The following is a 17,141-nucleotide window of genomic DNA, read 5'->3' as shown; positions in this document are numbered from 1 at the left end:
TACTGAAAGTAAGCATAATAATAAAAAATGCGATGTTTAAAAATGTATTTGAACACCTGACAAGACAAGCCACTATATGCTTTTGAGTTTGTTTGAAGTGAATAATATACAACATTTTCATTTTATGGACAACTTGTGTCATGCACTTTTCCCACAGCAGCTACTCTGTGTCTTCTGCTGTTTTCCAGATATGTCTTTTCAATAGAATTATCTTATTCAAGTTACTGTACGTGACTTGTGACTTGTGGAGGTTTTCCATGCACAGACGTGATCAATTAATAATCAAATTTGTTGTCAGTTATTTCCGTTTGATTGATTATTTATTGCAGCCCTAGTCAAACATCATTCAAAGCTTGGATAAACAGAACTTCCCATTGAACGCATTTCTCCTGTTGAGCGCTTGGACAAGATTAAAGGCGTTTTTTCATAACCCTAGCTTTTCTTGTTGATGAACCTGAACTGAATTGTTGTTTTTATTATTTGTGGTGGACCTGGCCTCCGAGACCCCCGCACTGCTGCTGTGCCCTGGGAAAATGTCACTGGGTCAGTTTCTGTGTGCTGGATCTGAGCTGACCTGTTGTGCCTGTCCTTTCAAAAGCTTTCTGTGTGTGACCGCTCTACTGAAACTCAACTGCTGCAGCAGTGATTCAACAAGCCAAGGACTTTCTGTTTTCACCATTGACTCCCTTATTCTCTTTATGGACCTGTTAAAGATGCTGGTCATTCACACACGGAGTCAGAATTTCTATATTGTCTGCGTAAAGATGGATCATTCATAGGACTAGAGTGCCAGTACAAGAGGATTGTATTTAATACGTCATTCTTCCGCTCAAACGGATGGAATGATCTGGTTTCAGGATCTGTATGGATTTTGCCCATTATGAAAATGCCAGGCAGGAATCCAAGCCACTTTACAAAATGATAGCAAAGAGAACAGGCCAAATGAAAGACAAAAATATACTCAATAAGATGGAAATTGAGAGACTCCAGGGGATTTCTGACAGCCTCAGAGGTACTGCTCAACATGATACGGTTTAGACTACATTTACACACACACACACACACACACACACACACACACACACACACACACACACACACACACACACACACACACACACACACACACACCACACATCCACAGACACACACACTGATTTACTTGACTAAATCAAAATTAAAAATTCTGCATTTAGATTTCAGTTGTTTTTGTATAGCTAGTTATGCATACAGTAATCTAACCCTAATCCTAACAGAAAACCTTATGAATATTTGCATTCAAATAAAAAATAATTAAATGATTTTTTTATTTTATTTTTTAAATGAGGTCATCTCTAGAAAGAGATTTTATCTGATTAAGCTAATGTCTGGGTAGAAATGTGTCCGCAAAATATGGTTAATTAGGTACACACACACACACACACACGTTTGTTTTTGTGAAAAGTGGGGACATCCCATAGGCGTAATGGTTTTTATACTGTACAAACGGTATATTCTATGGCCCTACACCAACCATCATCACTACTCTGGTCTTTGGTGTCACATAATCCTTCAGAAATCACTCTGATATGCTGCTCAACAAACATTTATTATAATTATCAGTGTTGAAGTATCTGTAAGTGCCACTCACATCTTCGTCAGATATGAAAATGTAGTTTCTTTTTCACTGTTGCATGGTGGTATCTTTTAGATAAGTCTGAAAAATCATTTCAGAAATGTTCAAGCCAGCACAATTAAATGAGCTCAAAATATTAAGATAATTATAAGGATCTAAATGAGATAATTAAGCACGTGGGAGATTAATCTTGGAGACCGCCCAATGAATACAGTTTTAATTAGAATACATGTCAGAGCAGTGGAATTATCACAATTGGAGTATTTTTGTAAAGCCTTTCAAACGTTCTGGCATCATTGCTCAGGGATTTCTGTTTTTCAGTAATGAATTTCAGGATTAATTATTTTTGACCTGCTAAAGATGCAAACAGAAGAGAGCGTTGAAATCTGTGAAGTAATTTATTAAGTCACTTTGTGAGCTTTAGTAGATTACAGGCAACACTTTCTTTCATGCTTTCATGTCGAGCCCTTTTCTTTTCTTCTCTTCTGAAATAAACCAGCACATTTCCATGAAAGAAGGAAGTAAACAAAATGATGTTAGAGCGAATCAAGGGCAACTCCATTAGAGGCTGATGGAAGTGTGAGATCTGACTTCTGTTTGTCTGGTCCTCTCTCTCTCTCTCTTTTTCTCTCTCTCACACACACACACACACACACACACAGGTGTCATAATGGCCATGACTATGCTGTTAAATCGTTTTGACGACTAAACCCTCACATTTTCACATTTCTCATCTGTATTTGTTTCAGCGTCAGTGTGACAGCAAGGCTTGGCGAGATGTCACGGCTGTCTTAAGACTTCTCTTTTAATAAGATGAACACAGCCACATGCACTGCAGCAGGGACAAACACACACTGTTGTGTGTCCAGTTTACACAGAGACATGCTGAGCTTGATCAAAGTCCATTTTAAGCACATCAGTTTATTTGGCGGCCATCTTCATGACACGCCAGAAGCTATTTCCAGACAAGTACAGATTCTCAACTTAAATGAGAAGGGCGAATCTCATGAAACCTGTCAAAAAGCATATCAAGGACACATTTGACCCTAAATCCATATGAAAAAATTAAAGGAATAATAATGAATTATATTTAGCATAATTAGAGTTTAGCATTTTTTTTTTAAGTATCTAGTTATTTATTGTTTGTGGTGTTTTTTTGTGCATTTTTTTGATGTGTTGTTTTTGTGTGTGTGTGTGTGTGTGTGTATGTGTGTGTAACTGGTCTTTTGTAGTTAATCTTTTACTATCTGTCTTTGATCATACAGAAGGCTTCATTTCCTCTGTTCAACATGCAATATGAGACCCCGGACCACAAAACCAGTCATAAGGGTCCATTTCTGTAAATTGAGATTTGTACATCATCTGAAAGCTGAATAATAATCTTTCCATTGATGTATGGTTTGTTAAGAGGACAATATTTGACCAAGATACAACTATTCAAAAATCTGGAATCTGAGAAAAATCACTTTTAAAGTTGTCCAAATGACGTTCTTAGCAATCCATGTTACTAATAAAAAATTAAGTTTTGATGTATTTACGGTAGGAAATTTACAAAATATCTTCATAGAACATGATCTTTACTTAATATCCTAATGATTTTAGGCATAAAAAATAAATCGATAATTTTGACCCATACAATGGTTTTTTTGGCTCTTGCTAAAAATATACCCCAGTGACTAAAGACAGGTTTTGTGCTCCAGTGTCACATATATTTGATCCTGTACTCTGTCTATTCCAATCCATCTGAATCCATCTCCTTTTGTTTATAATAATAGCCACTCGCACATGCTGTAATACATGTGTTTGTGTATATCTGCACATGCTCGTTATAAGTGTGTGCCTCTAACTGAGGCCACCAGCACTCAGCAGTAATCGAGTGTAGGGATCATAGTGACGATGTCATCAGTGCATCAGTAGATTATCTCACTCTACAGGGTATTATATGTACCTCTCTTCCCAGTCTGAAGTGTGGATTGGATTGCACTTGTGTGGAGCGGTGTAATTTCAGATTACACAAGGGCTTTGGACTCCGATGGCATTACGGGGTGCGTGTGTGTGTGGATGGGTTGTGTGCTGAGAGTGGGCATTTCTCCCAGAAAAAGCCTGCCTGCTCAGGATTATCCCGCAAAGCATAGATCCTCATGATTCTTTTGTTTTTAGAGTTTGTTGAGAGCAAAGAAAGAACAGAAATAAGCTCAGTCAGATGAGAAAATGAGAGATCTTATATACCGCCAGTGGTGTCACTACACCGTTGAAAATGTGTCATTTTTCTTCTGTCTCAGCTAGATACCCAGAGACAATAGTAAGAAATTCGTAGGTCAGTTTTCACAAAACAAACACTGATGACTCTGTGGAGCTTTCAGATCATCCTGACCAGCTCCACACATAGTCCAATAGCTTATCCACACTTATGTATGCATGCATTTGTTATTGTTTGTTAAAAAATTTAATTTAATTTAATATAAATATATTCATTTCTTAAATGAATGCACCCTTAACAATAAGGTCACATTTGTTAAATATATTTAATGCATAAATTAAAACTAACTAACAATGAGCAATTCATTTGTTACAGTGTTTATTATTGTTTGTTAATGTTAGTTAATAAAATATACAGCTCAGCTCAGGTCCATTAACTAAAATTTATAGATACTACGTTTCATTTTAATAATATATTAGTAAATGTTGACGTTAACATTAACTAAGATTAATAAGTGTTGTTAAAGTATTTTTCATTGTTAGTTTAACTAATATAGTTAAATATTGGAACCGTATTATTAAGTGCCATTACATTTACATTTTTATAGATTAATTATCTATGACACCTTAACAGATTAGTATTTTCTCTATTTCTTTAAATGTATTTAAATGCACTTTAATGTTTGATATTTGATCTGTATTTGAGGGTTGAAAGAACAGATTTGTATATTGACCTCTGGGGTCAGGAACATTGATCGCCTGTTAAGAAAGGTTATGACCCGAGACATGGAGAAAACAGGCAACCTCTCTGAAACACTTGTTAAAATCTCATGAATGACTGTCTGGTTACATGACACCAGCTCTATTCTCTCACTGTCTGAGAAAAGGGGGGTGTTTAAATGTAAATAAGTGCAGTTTCAGAAAAGAAGAGAGGAGGAGACCCTGTTGTTAAATATAAGTCTTTTTGAGAAACATGCTCATGGTCTGTGTTCAATTATTGGCCTTTATTTATTGATGCATATCATAACGGTTCTTTTGACTATTTATTATAAATTATGAAGCAAGAAGTTGATGAGGTGTGTTGAGAACATGCAAAAGCTGTGTTGCACTTTAAACCACCAATTAGTGTTGTTCTCTCTGTTCTGATTGTAGGTAATGTTGTAGACATTTACCAGCGTGAATTTCTGGCGCTCCGAGACCGTCTGCACTCCGCTGAGCAAGAGAACCTCAAACGCTCGAAAGAGCTGAACCTGGTGCTGGACGAGATCAAGCGAGCCATCGCTGAGAAGCAAGCGCTGCGGGACATCAACCGCACCTGGAGCAGTCTGTCAGGTCAGACACACAACACCAGCACATCCTGAAACAACAGATGAACACCTTCTGTCAACTAAGGAAGTTCTAAGCGGCCATGCATTATAATTTTTTTCCTTCTTGTTTTCTCGTTATAACGACATAATTTTCTCGTTATCTCGACATAACCCAAGTCGTTTTCTCGTTATAACGACTTAATTTTCTATTAGAAAATTAAATTTTCTCTTACAAAACTGCGCCAGCAGGTGGAACTATAGACCTGAATATAACTGATGGGGTGTTGTATACTGTACAGTATATCCACTTTACTGTACGCGTTTGAAATAAAATAGGACCTTCCTCGTAATCGCTATAATTTGTGCAGTCTTGTTCATTACTGACATTTAATTAATTCATAAATGTTAAATGCTTGAATCAATATGATTATTTTGTGTATTAAGTTCTTGCCAGATGCATGAGTTTCACAAACGCATTCTGTGTCATAAAATAACTGCTTATCAAAACCAAGGTTGACGTCACTGTATTCTGTTTGCACCTATATCTTTATTTGTGCTTCTTTGAGGCACATGATTGTTAGATAATAAGTGGAGATGATCCGTTTATCTACAGTAGGACGGGATTTAATAATGTAGGCTATTTGTGATGTGCTTCTTTTCCTTATTATTAACCTTTATTGTTAAACATATTGATGAGAAATGTGATGTATATGTAAAGTGCATAGGCTAATTTAATTCAGTTTTGTTCTATAATGTTGTAATCGTTTTTTTCTGCACACACACACATACACTGCACATGAACGATCTTTTCCAACAAAAGCTTGTAACGCACATGATATCTGTGACAGCATATAATGACTACTAAAAATTATAAATTATATATAATTTTATTTCAAATAAAGGGAAAATTAAAAGTGAGTTTAATCCAAGCAGCTCTAAAAGATCTTAGAATAGTTCTGCATCCTTCTGAAATCCTACTGTCTGCATCCTACTGTCTCTGGAAAAATCAACAGTTATTGATTAGCCTTTATTTATGTACAGTATTGTAGATGTTATTACCTAGGCGAAGCAAAATTCGCTGAAATATAGTCTACAGTAAGAGTGTCTGCATGGTTGTCCATCAGATGCCTGTCAAAGTTGAGTTCGTTACTATAGCAACAGTAAAAACTGTCATGTCGTTATAATGAGAAAAAAACACTTTGGTTATGTCAAGATAACGAGAAAATTAAGTCGTTAAAGCGAGAAAACAAGAAGGAAAAAAAATTATAATGCATGGCCGATTAGAACTTCCATAATCAACCAATCACTGCCCTCTGATATTAGGGTTAGATTGAGAAAATCACCTTTAAAGTTGTCCAAATGACGTTCTTATCAATGCATTTTACTAATAAAAATTTTTCAAAAAAGTTTTTTATGTATTTACAGTAGGAAATGTACAAAATAATTTTATGAAACATGATCTTTACTTAAAATCATAATGATTTTTGGCATAAAAGAAAGTCAATAATTTTGGCCCATACAATGTAGGTGTGACAATCGTGTACCCAGAGAGACACAGGGAGATAGCAAGATCCAATTGCAGGTATTTATTCATCAAGGGTAATCCAAATCGTCAGAACAAGCAAAGGTCAATACCAAAAGACAGTCCAAAATAAACAAACAAAAGAGACGGAACAGGAAAGGGAACTCGGGAAACGAGAGGACTCGGAGGACGAGCAGACTGGGATGAATCTCGGGGGAACGAGAAGGCTGGATATATGAAGGGTAAGGACTCCATACAAACAACAGGAAAAGACTGGTATTTATAGGGAGGCTAATAACAATAAAGTGACTGCACCTGGTGCAATTAACAGGAGTGCAATTACTGAGATGACAGGACAAGACTAGAGGAATTCTAGTGCCTAAGGTGAAGTGCCTAAGGGGAAGTGAGCCCACTAGTGGACACCCAGGGAAACATAGACTAGACAGCGTGACATTACCCCCTCCTCCACGGAGCAGCTGCCAGATGTTCCACCCGAACCCAAGGGAAAACCAAAAACACAAAGAAACCAGGAGGGAGGTGGAGCGGCGGAGGACCAGGGGGAGGGACGGAAGGCCAGGTAAAATGGGGAAAACAGAGACAAGACAACCAGGTAAAGTGGGGAAAACAGAGACGAGAAGTGCAACACAAAACAAGGAGTCCAGGAGGGAGGTGGACCGGCGGAGGATCAGGGGGAGGGACGGAGGGCCATGTCCATAGGAGGAAACAGAAAAAAAGACACAGACAGAAGAACAAAAATAAATAAATAAACACAAAACACAAGTCCTAGAAGGACATCACGTGACACCCACCAGGGCGGAACAGAAGACCACCACATCCGTGCGGCCGAAGCAGACGCCCCCCCAGGGCGGAGCAGAAGACCACCACATCCGTGCGTCCGAACCAGACGCCCCCCAGGGCGGAGCAGGAGACCACCACATCCGTGCGGCCGAACCAGACGCCCCCCAGGGCGGAGCAGAAGACTACCACATCCGAGCGTCTGAACCAGCCGCCCCCCAGGGCAGAGCAGAAGACCACCACATCCGTGCGGTCGAGGTAGAAGGCCCCCAGGGCGGAGCAGAAGACCACCACAACCGTGTGGTCGGGACGAAAGCCCCCCAGGGCGGAGCAGAAGACCACCACGTCCGACTCTGTCCTTGAAGATCACCGGTGCCTTGACTCTGTCCTTGAAGATCACCAGTGACTTGACTCTGTCCTTGAAGATCACCAATGACTTGGCTCTGTCCTTGAAGATCACCAGTGACTTGACTTAACTCTGGAAGGTCAACGGTGACTAACCCTGACTCTGGAGTAGGGGTGTAACGGTTCACAAAATTCACGGTTCGGTTCGATACAATACACTGGTGTCACGGTTCGGTTCGGTACGTTTTAGATACAGCAAAAAGAAAAAATTGGCAGATAAATTTCCTTGATTTTTAAAAAAAAATTTATTTATTAAAACTAACAAAGTATTTTTTACATTGAACAATGATGGAGCTATTCTTTACCCATCTTCTATGGTGTTTTCTTAGCAGCATACTGTATAAAACAAAAACAGCTCCTTATAAAAAAAAATGAAAATGTTATATTATTGTAGTAGTTATGAACAAATACAAAGATGTAACTTTTTATATGGAACTCTATAACTCTTTATATTGAGTGTGTTTTTACTCAATTGGTTCTCTATAGGGCTTATGTTTTTTGGAACAAAGCAGGAATTACGGTCTGTCTGAAATGGGCTCTTGAAGGAATATTGTAACAGGGCTCAATTACATTAAGCATGTTCTTAAAACCTACGTTTTCCACTACAGAGTAAGGTGCTCGCTCACTCAGTACGCGCTGAAGGCTCGTTGCAAAATGGCTAATGCGTTTAACAGACCAGAAATAGAAGATCCTCCAATAACCAACAGGTCTGGTGTTTGGGTGCACTTTGGATTCCCTGTAAGCTATAATGGGGGTGATAGAATCAATGGTAAATAGTAAGGTCTTATATCCGCGGCTATAACGTAAATGTAGCCTTACCAATCGCCGTGGTGATGTCTTTTCCCCTGTTTGAATCCGTTGGAAATGTCTGTCTAAATGCTGCGGGGATAGTTTGTTGCATGTATGGTTCTCCTTTTTTCCGTCTTTTCCCAGATACTGACACACTAAGGTGATGTCGGCGTAAATGAGTTGACATGTTTCAAGTATTCCCGCTGGTGTTTTTTTTTTTTTTTTGTATTCCCGCTGGTGTACCCTAGATGAGACATATCGTTGATTTTTTTTATCCACCACTCTCTTGCCATCACCATTATAGCTTACAGGGAATCCATAGTGCACCCAAACACCAGACCTGTTGGTTATTAGAGGATCTTCTATTTCTGGTCTGTTAAACGCATTGGTCATTTTGCAACGAGCCTTCAGCGCGTACTGAGTGAGCGAGCGCCTGACTGAGTAGCCTAACATTAACATATAAGTTGGTGTTTTTTTCTTCTTCGGGGGTGTCAGGGGCGTTGCCTGTTACGTCGTTTGGGTTATTGGGCTACCTGGTTGAACGCATATCATATTTCACAATTTTTTTTTATTTTCCAAATATAATTAATTAGTCCAACGAACCGTTCGGTCCATAATGCGCACCTCGTACCGAACGGTTCAATACGAATACGCGTATCGTTACACCCCTACTCTGGAGGGTCCACGAGCACCTGACTCGACTCTGGAAGGTCAACAGGACCTGGAAGTTCGACGGTGACTAACCCTGACTCTGGAGGGTCCACGAGCACCTGACTCGACTCTGGAGGGTCCACGAGCATCTGACTCAACTTTGGAGGGTCAACCGGAAACTGACTCAACTCTGGAAATTCAGCGGGCACCTGACTCGACTCTGGAAGGTCAACAGGAACTAGCCCTGACTCTGGAAGGTCAACGGTGACTAACCCTGACTCTGGAAGGTCGACGGTGACTAACCCTGACTCTGGAAGGTCAATGCTGACTAACCCTGACTCTGGAGGGTCCATGAGCACCTGACTCGACTCTGGAGGGTCCACGAGCACCTGACTCGACTTTGGAGAGTCAGCGGGAACCTGACTCAACTCAGGAAAGCCCACTGTAGCTGACATCCTCTGCAGTGGCTCCGGGCTGGCGGCCACCTTGTGCAGTGGCGCTGGGTTGGTGGCCATCTTGTACTGTGGTGCTGGCTCAGCAGACATGACGTGAACAGTCTCTGGATCAGCAGACATGACATGAACACTCCTGGGAATCTCTAGGATCTTTGACAGCATGGAGAAATAATCCAAAAACGTCTCAGCGGCCATCTTGGGCGTTGGCGCTAAGCTGGCGGCCATCTTGCACCATGGCGCTGGGCTGGTGACCACTTTGTGCTGTGGCGCTGTGCTGGCGTCCATCTTGCCTCATGGCGCTGGTCTGACGGCCATCTTGTGCAGTGTTGCTGGACCTGCGGCCATCATGGGAAGTGGTGCTGGGCCGGCGGCCATTCTGCGCAGTGGCTCTGGGCTGGCGGCCATCTTGTGCTGTGGGGCAGGGCTGGCGTCCATCTTGCCTCGTGACGCTGAGCTTGTGGCCAACTCTTGCTGTGGTGTTGGGCTGGCTTCCATCTTGCCTCATGGTGCTGGATTGGCGGCCATCCTGTGCAATGGCGCTGGGTTGGCGGCCATTCTGCGCAGCGGCGCTGGGTTGGCGGCCATCTTGTGCGGCGGCACTGGGCTGGCGGCCATCTTGTGTATCGGCGCTGGCTCGGCAGACTTGCGCCGCCTTTCCCCTCTCCGTCCACAATGGTGAGACGGTGGCTCCCATCCGTTCCTCCCGAACCCAGGGTCGACGGGGGGCCATAGTGGAGAGTGATGCCGGACCTCCTCTCGACCACTCACTCCTGAGTGACCTCCCCTGGTCCCACGAAACACGACCAGGCGAGTACCCTGGAAACCATTCCTCTCCCGCTCGGTGACTGGGGAGGAAATATGAACAGACATACCGCTGGATCTCAGTGATGGAGTCCTTCTGTGACGATCGTGTACCCAGAGAGACACAGGGAGATAGCAAGATCCAATTGCAGGTATTTATTAATCAAGGGTAATCCAAATCGTAGTCAGAACAAGCAAAGGTCAATACCAAAAGACAGTCCAAAATAAACAAACAAAAGGGACGGAACAGGAAAGGGAACTCAGGAAACGAGAGGACTCGGAGGACGAGCAGACTGGGATGAATCTCGGGGAACAAGAAGGCTGGATACATGAAGGGTAAGGCTAATGACAATAAAGTGACTGCACCTGGTGCAATTAACAGGAGTGCAATTACTGAGATGACAGGACAAGAATAGAGGAATTCTAGTGCCTACGGTGAAGTGCCTAAGGGGAAGTGAGCCCACTAGTGGACACCAGGGAAACAGAGACTAGACAGCGTGACCGTATGTTTGGCTATTGCGACAAATATACCCCGGAGACATCAGACTGCTATTGTGCTCCAGGGTCACATATTTGAAACTTCTTTAACTATAAACCATTGCTTACAGCCAACTGTCATATGTGCTTTCATGAGCTCATGCTAATCATAAGCGGCATCACATTATGAAGCTTGTGAAGTGACGGTCCTCTGTATTTAATTAATTTTGATATATTTTGTATGTTTTGTGGTTTCAGTGCTAAAACTTGCTTTCATTTGATTCAGCACTGTCTTCATTCAGCTTGTTTTTGTTAAGATTTTTGCTCATTCATGAAGGATCACATCATGCACAGCTGTCAGCTGTGTTTTAAAAAGAGTTTTTTATGACTTTGTCTTTTCATAAGGAATATCATTAAGCTTCCACTTCTATAAGCTAAATTTAGTATAAATGTGAGCATTGAAACATAAGCAAGTTAGATTTTTTTATTTTTAAGACAATAGTAATTCATATCAAATCATGTGCTAGTAGGTTAGATCAGCTGACTATGACGGATGATTGTCATGTCTTTCAGATGAGACCAAGCTGAAGCTGTGGAACGTGACCAGCAGTAAGAATGTCCTTCAGCTGCCCAGCATCTTCCACCATCTGCCGCACCTGCTGGCCAAAGAGACCAGCCTCCAGCCGGCCGTGCACATCGGCCAGGGACGCACCGGAGGTCAGCGCGAGCGGCAGACAAAATAATGTGTGATATCTTATGATAGTCATGCCATTCATTTAGGCATCATTTCTGGCTCAGATTCGATTATCATGATTTTTTTTATTTTCACGCTGGGACTACATTGTAATGCGTTACATGCAGGAGGTGTGTCAGTCATCCCTTTTGATTTTTTTGAAGATTTTTTTTATTGCAGTAATATTTTACTGTATTTCTGATTAATTAAATGCAGGATGGTGTGCATAAAAGACTTATTTCAGACCTTTTTAACATTATGATACACATTTAGTTGACTGATTCATCATGCATCTATTATGTGCCTTGCGTGATGATGTAATCATTCTCTAATACCAAATTTAAATGAGACTCTAATGTGCATTTATGACCCTTTTTTGTGATTTTAGAGATATCTGAGCAGGCCAAGTGGAGTAGTTTGAAAAAATATGGCCTCATAAAAGTAAAAAATGCTCATTGATTGGGTCTTTGTGATCCTCTTACCCCACATCCACCAAACGCTTATTATATGTTCACTCTTAAAATGCATTGTCTCTCTGTCTGACTCATGAAAAGATGTCGTACCTCTCTCATACTGCACTCCATCTCCTGTCCTGGCTCTCTGCCCGGTCTGAGTGGACATTTCTCTGGGGTGCTGTCCAACACAGCCCCGGCCCCCTGCGGGGAGGAGACGCTCGCTGTCCCGCAGGCTCAGCGGGGAGCTGCTCTCCATCCTGCTTTAATTAGGACTGAGCCCTTAGAAATGCAAATGCACAGTCAGACAGGACTCTGTGTGTGGATGGTACAGTAAGCTTTAGTGGTGATCTGTCAAAGTGAAAGCACACAGGGCTTATTAGTGACTTTCTCTCCGTCTCTCAGTGTCGATAGTGATGGGGGTGCCCAGTGTGAAGAGAGAGGTGCACTCCTATCTGACAGACACGCTGAGCTCACTGATGTCAGAGCTGAGTCCGGCCGAGAAGGAGGACTGCGTGATTGTCGTCTTCATCGCGGAGGTAAGAACAGAACAACAAGAGTATGCGAATGAATTCACTTTTTATGAGGATGAAGCATTCTTCTTTAGCCCCTTTCACATTGCACATTAGTCCAGGAAAATTGCCGGATTGCCTTCTGTGTGAATGCAAACACAATCCCGGGTTGGGGACCTAGTAACATTGCCGGGTTCAGTACCGGAACAAGCGCTGTGTGTACAAAAGCCAGAACTAATGCCATAACGGGTGTGTCGTGCGTCTTTTTTACGCTGAAGCTGAGATCGTTCGCCAGCTAAAGTGAAAGTTAACTTTTTCCTGATATCACGTGTCATTATGGGACCTTTTCGAGTTGTGTGTGAATAATAGACTTTATGGTGTGAACGTACAATCATATTCCGGGAAATCACTGGCAGTGTGAATGAACCAAAATCTAACGATCAGGGAACAATTGCCTGGACACATTACCCGTGTATTATCTGGAATCTCAGTGTGAATGGGGCTTTTGAGACCCAGAAGTGTTGATCTGTGTGTGTGTTTTGTAATCTTGTATCATACAGTATGTGGGTCACTCACTTCTTGTTTTCTTATGACTTTACCTGCTTTCTCTATTACGTATACATACAGCACAGTATGCGGCATGTGTAATATAATAGAAATCCATCTTTTGAATGATTTTATTAAGGAGTCACTGAATCAAAGCAGTTTGTTAATCCAGTATATAACAAAAAGTATCTTTAAGAGTGAGTCATTGAATCATTTACCAAACAAATTCGTTTAAATGCATGTGATCCTGTTTCCTAATTATCTGTAATTATATTATGTTATTATAATCCTTAAGTACAGTCAAAACTTTACATACAGCATCTTTAAATGTTGCTCGACAGGAGACTTCCAAACAAAGTGAAAGGTAGCCATAATATTGTGTCTAAAATATAAGTTACTCAATGTTAACTTCTTGTTTATTGAATATTGTATAACAGCAAGGTCACATTGGTGTTTATGGTGTTTTCCAAATATCAGCACAGCAATGACTACTGTAGCCGCACTGGGTTGTACATTATAATTAACTCAAATGATATATAGGGAATTTTAATAATTAATCAGGAATATGATTAATATATATATCTCATATGACAGTTTTATTGAAGATGAAAAATAGCTCAATTGCATATATCAATAACTCATTACAGGGCACTGTAATTTACTCATTAATATGTCAATATTCCATTCTTCATATCAATTATAGTGATATCTCTTACTGTAAATTACCGCAAATCAAACAGTGGTTTGTCCAGCAAACGGCCGTAAGATTAACTTATCAACTTTCAATAAAGTTATCACTTCTTATAATTCAAGGAAAAATAGTTTCTGGCCATGAAAACATTCTCCTATCCTTATGAAATTTCGGTTACTGAAAAGTAACAAGCTTGTAGCTAAGATCAGACATTTCATTGACTCGTGAAGTGAGCGTTTCAGTCAGAGGCAATCATGAATATATATTGGGTTTTAATAACTGAACTAATAATACATCAAACTACGATTCACACATAGAGTAAATATGCGTACGACAATACAGACAGTAAACAAATACAAAACATAACAGAATAAAAATGAGGGAGAGAGAGCGAGAGAGAGAGAGAGAATGAGAGAGAGAGGTGAGAGAATAGACGCGATCACAGAATAATCACTCAGTTTATGGCAAAATCAAAGACAGTAACCTTTTGAAAGACAACAAGGAATCAGATCGACAACTTTTAAGCAGCATTTAAGTCTCCTTAGAAAATAAATAGTTGTATGGGGTCTCTTTGTGACTCGCCAGACCAGCGTGCGTGTGTGCGTGGTTCTTTGTAGCTAGGCGTGTTCTTTCGTGTCTTCCGGAGCTGCTGCGGACTTTGCGATATTTGAAAGGTCCAACGAACGTAATGGTTCAGAGTTCGTCTTCCTCTTGTAGAGAGGAACTTAGTACAGAAAACAAAAGAAAACGGAGATAAAAAGCTCCCTTAAGGAGCCATGAGAACAGGCTGTTCTCTCAGCCGCCGTGCTGAGATCAACGACGATATAAGAGCGGAACAAGAGGACAAGAGAAGAGGACCAAGAGAGGGAGGAACTTCCTGGTTTCAGTTCTTATGGCTTGACTGGTTCACGCCTCTGTTTGCGCGAACAACCAATGAACGTCCGCGATCTGAAGCGGGAAAAACGTTCCTTTGTCTCTGGGGAACCACCCCCTCGCGTGTGTTATGGCTTATCAGAATTCAGCAGTTATATTCTAGCAAGTTCGTAATTCCAGATTAATACATTTTACTGTAATTTCCTATGCCTTAGTGAATCCGTCAAAGCATGACAGTTAAACGGATACCAAAAAATGGCATATATAAATGATCGAAACATGGAGTTACATTCATATGCAGAATTATACACATTTAAAGTTTGATTAACACACGATAAAATTGCAGATACTCCAATTTGATTATGAAAGACATCTAAACCCAAAAAGGCAACACAGTCAATGTATTTAGAATACATTTTAAATAAAAGGGTACTATTTGTTTTTCTACCAAGAATTCCCGTGAGCTGGCTTTTTCCTGTTTCCCAGTGGGATCATAAAGTTTTATGATCTGGTCAGGAGCAGGGTTACAGAATCATGACTCTTATTTGAGAACATTAAATTAGGAGAAACATTTTAAGTTATAAATTAGAAGTTCATAACCATCGCATAACTGGTTAACTCTGTTAACCCAGCACAAACCTATCAAAATACATCTTATTAAGGACTTACATAAAGAGCGTAAAGAAAAGTTTGTGTGTGTGCTTAGGAATGTGGGTGTTTCGTTTCTACTTTGAGGCTGCTCACCTCTGACTGTGGAATTTATCACTCCAGAGTGTCGTAAATAATTTAAATCCAGCCAGGCTGACGCCAGGCATTCAGCTTGCAGAGTTTGGTTTATATGCCTGAATTCAAAAGCTAAAAAGCTTTGGTTTTGCATTGTTTTAGATTCAACGAATCGTGATTCATTAGTTCAGAACCAATGAATCGAGGAACTGCTCATCCGTTACACTACCATGCTGATATTTGTGAACAACAGCATTCTTGTTTGTGTGGCAGTGCTTCATCAAAATCATGTCATCTGACTGTTAACATCTGATGTATCCGTTCTTTAAATAGCTTCAGCTTGTTTTGTTACTAGCTTATGTAGCTAAAGACTTTTCTAAACAGGTAGCTTTACAGTAGTTTATCTGCTTTAAGTTATTAGTAGTCTGTAACTTTAAGAAGCTACTGTACTGTTGGTTATAACAATGGCTTGTGTAGCTGCTAGCAGCACTGACCCGTAATAACACATCACTGCCCTTCTGTTCAGTCATTAGTCTACACAGCCCAATTAACAAAAGTTGTGTCCCTAATGATCTGTACACTGTGCACTTATACTGTGCACTATGTTCTCTACTGTCTAGTTTATTAAGTTTATAAAATAGTTTTGTCATTTAGTATCAGAGTCTGATAGTATATAGTAGGCAAGTGGGCATATTTTGCTGCAGGTAATGAAAACACATCGATATTCGATTTTTTTCCTATGCCCCATGAAACACATTACAGTTCGGAGAGAGCAAATTGTTAAAAGAAACAGCTTAATTCAATAATTAATTATAATTATAGAAATGATTACGACCAGAGGGCAGTTATATTTATTTTTATACAAAATATATTGAATGAAATGGACCTGGTTCTGAATCCTGTGAGATGTACTGTTATGGGCAGTGTTTTATTAGCCATGAAGTTATTATGAGAGAGCAGCAAAATGAGATTTGTTTTAGATAACAGTATATTTAACAGATGTATTGTGATAATTGCAGTGAAGCATCATGTTGTGTTCTTCCACACTGAGATGATTGTATCACAAGGTCATCATGCCCTAGACACACTGCACACTGTTGAGTGTGTTTGAGCCATTTCACATTAATTAGCATCGACTGTCGTGTAACTGCTGGCAATGAAATTCAGACTGTGTGTGTGTATGTGTGTGTGTTATATATGGGTTGCATGTTTGCACACCTATTACTTTTGAGATGATTAAAGTACAAGCTATATATAATTTTATTGTAATTGAGTATGTAACACACACCACCAGACTGGAGTCCAGCTCTCTCTTCTGTTTCTTGCCTCATCTTTTTCTGTCTGGTTTGCTGTTCGTCATGCTAAAGGGAAAACTCGCCCAAAAAATGAACATTTTGTGATCATTTACTCCCCCTCATGCCATTCCAAACCAGTTTGACTCACTTCCGCTGAACACAAAAGAAGATTACTGAGCTCAAACTAAGCACAAAAATACAATTTGATAGAGTTGCCAGAAATGTGTATAGTTGTAATGTAAATCAGTAATATCTTTACAACAGAAAGCTTTCATAAAATGCATATAAATATCAGCTGTC

The 17,141-nt window shown here is 40.3% G+C and overlaps 1 protein-coding gene across 2 annotated transcripts in view; it reads left to right on the top strand.

The window, feature by feature from the left end:
• mgat4b (alpha-1,3-mannosyl-glycoprotein 4-beta-N-acetylglucosaminyltransferase B) overlaps positions 1–17,141 on the top strand; it is a 155,371-nt gene that overhangs the window by 89,822 nt on the left and 48,408 nt on the right. For both annotated transcript variants that reach the window (XM_059516505.1, XM_059516504.1), the window contains exons 2-4: positions 4,967–5,146; positions 11,590–11,733; positions 12,607–12,740. In XM_059516505.1, coding sequence (XP_059372488.1) covers positions 4,967–5,146; positions 11,590–11,733; positions 12,607–12,740 — 458 coding nt within the window. The remainder of the gene's footprint in view (positions 1–4,966; positions 5,147–11,589; positions 11,734–12,606; positions 12,741–17,141) is intronic.

The sequence above is a fragment of the Carassius carassius genome, chromosome 29 (genome assembly GCF_963082965.1).
Source record: "Carassius carassius chromosome 29, fCarCar2.1, whole genome shotgun sequence".
Classification (NCBI taxonomy): Eukaryota; Metazoa; Chordata; class Actinopteri; order Cypriniformes; family Cyprinidae; genus Carassius; species Carassius carassius.
The sequence above is the reverse complement of the archived record's forward strand: the minus strand, read 5'-3'. Positions and strand labels throughout refer to the sequence as shown.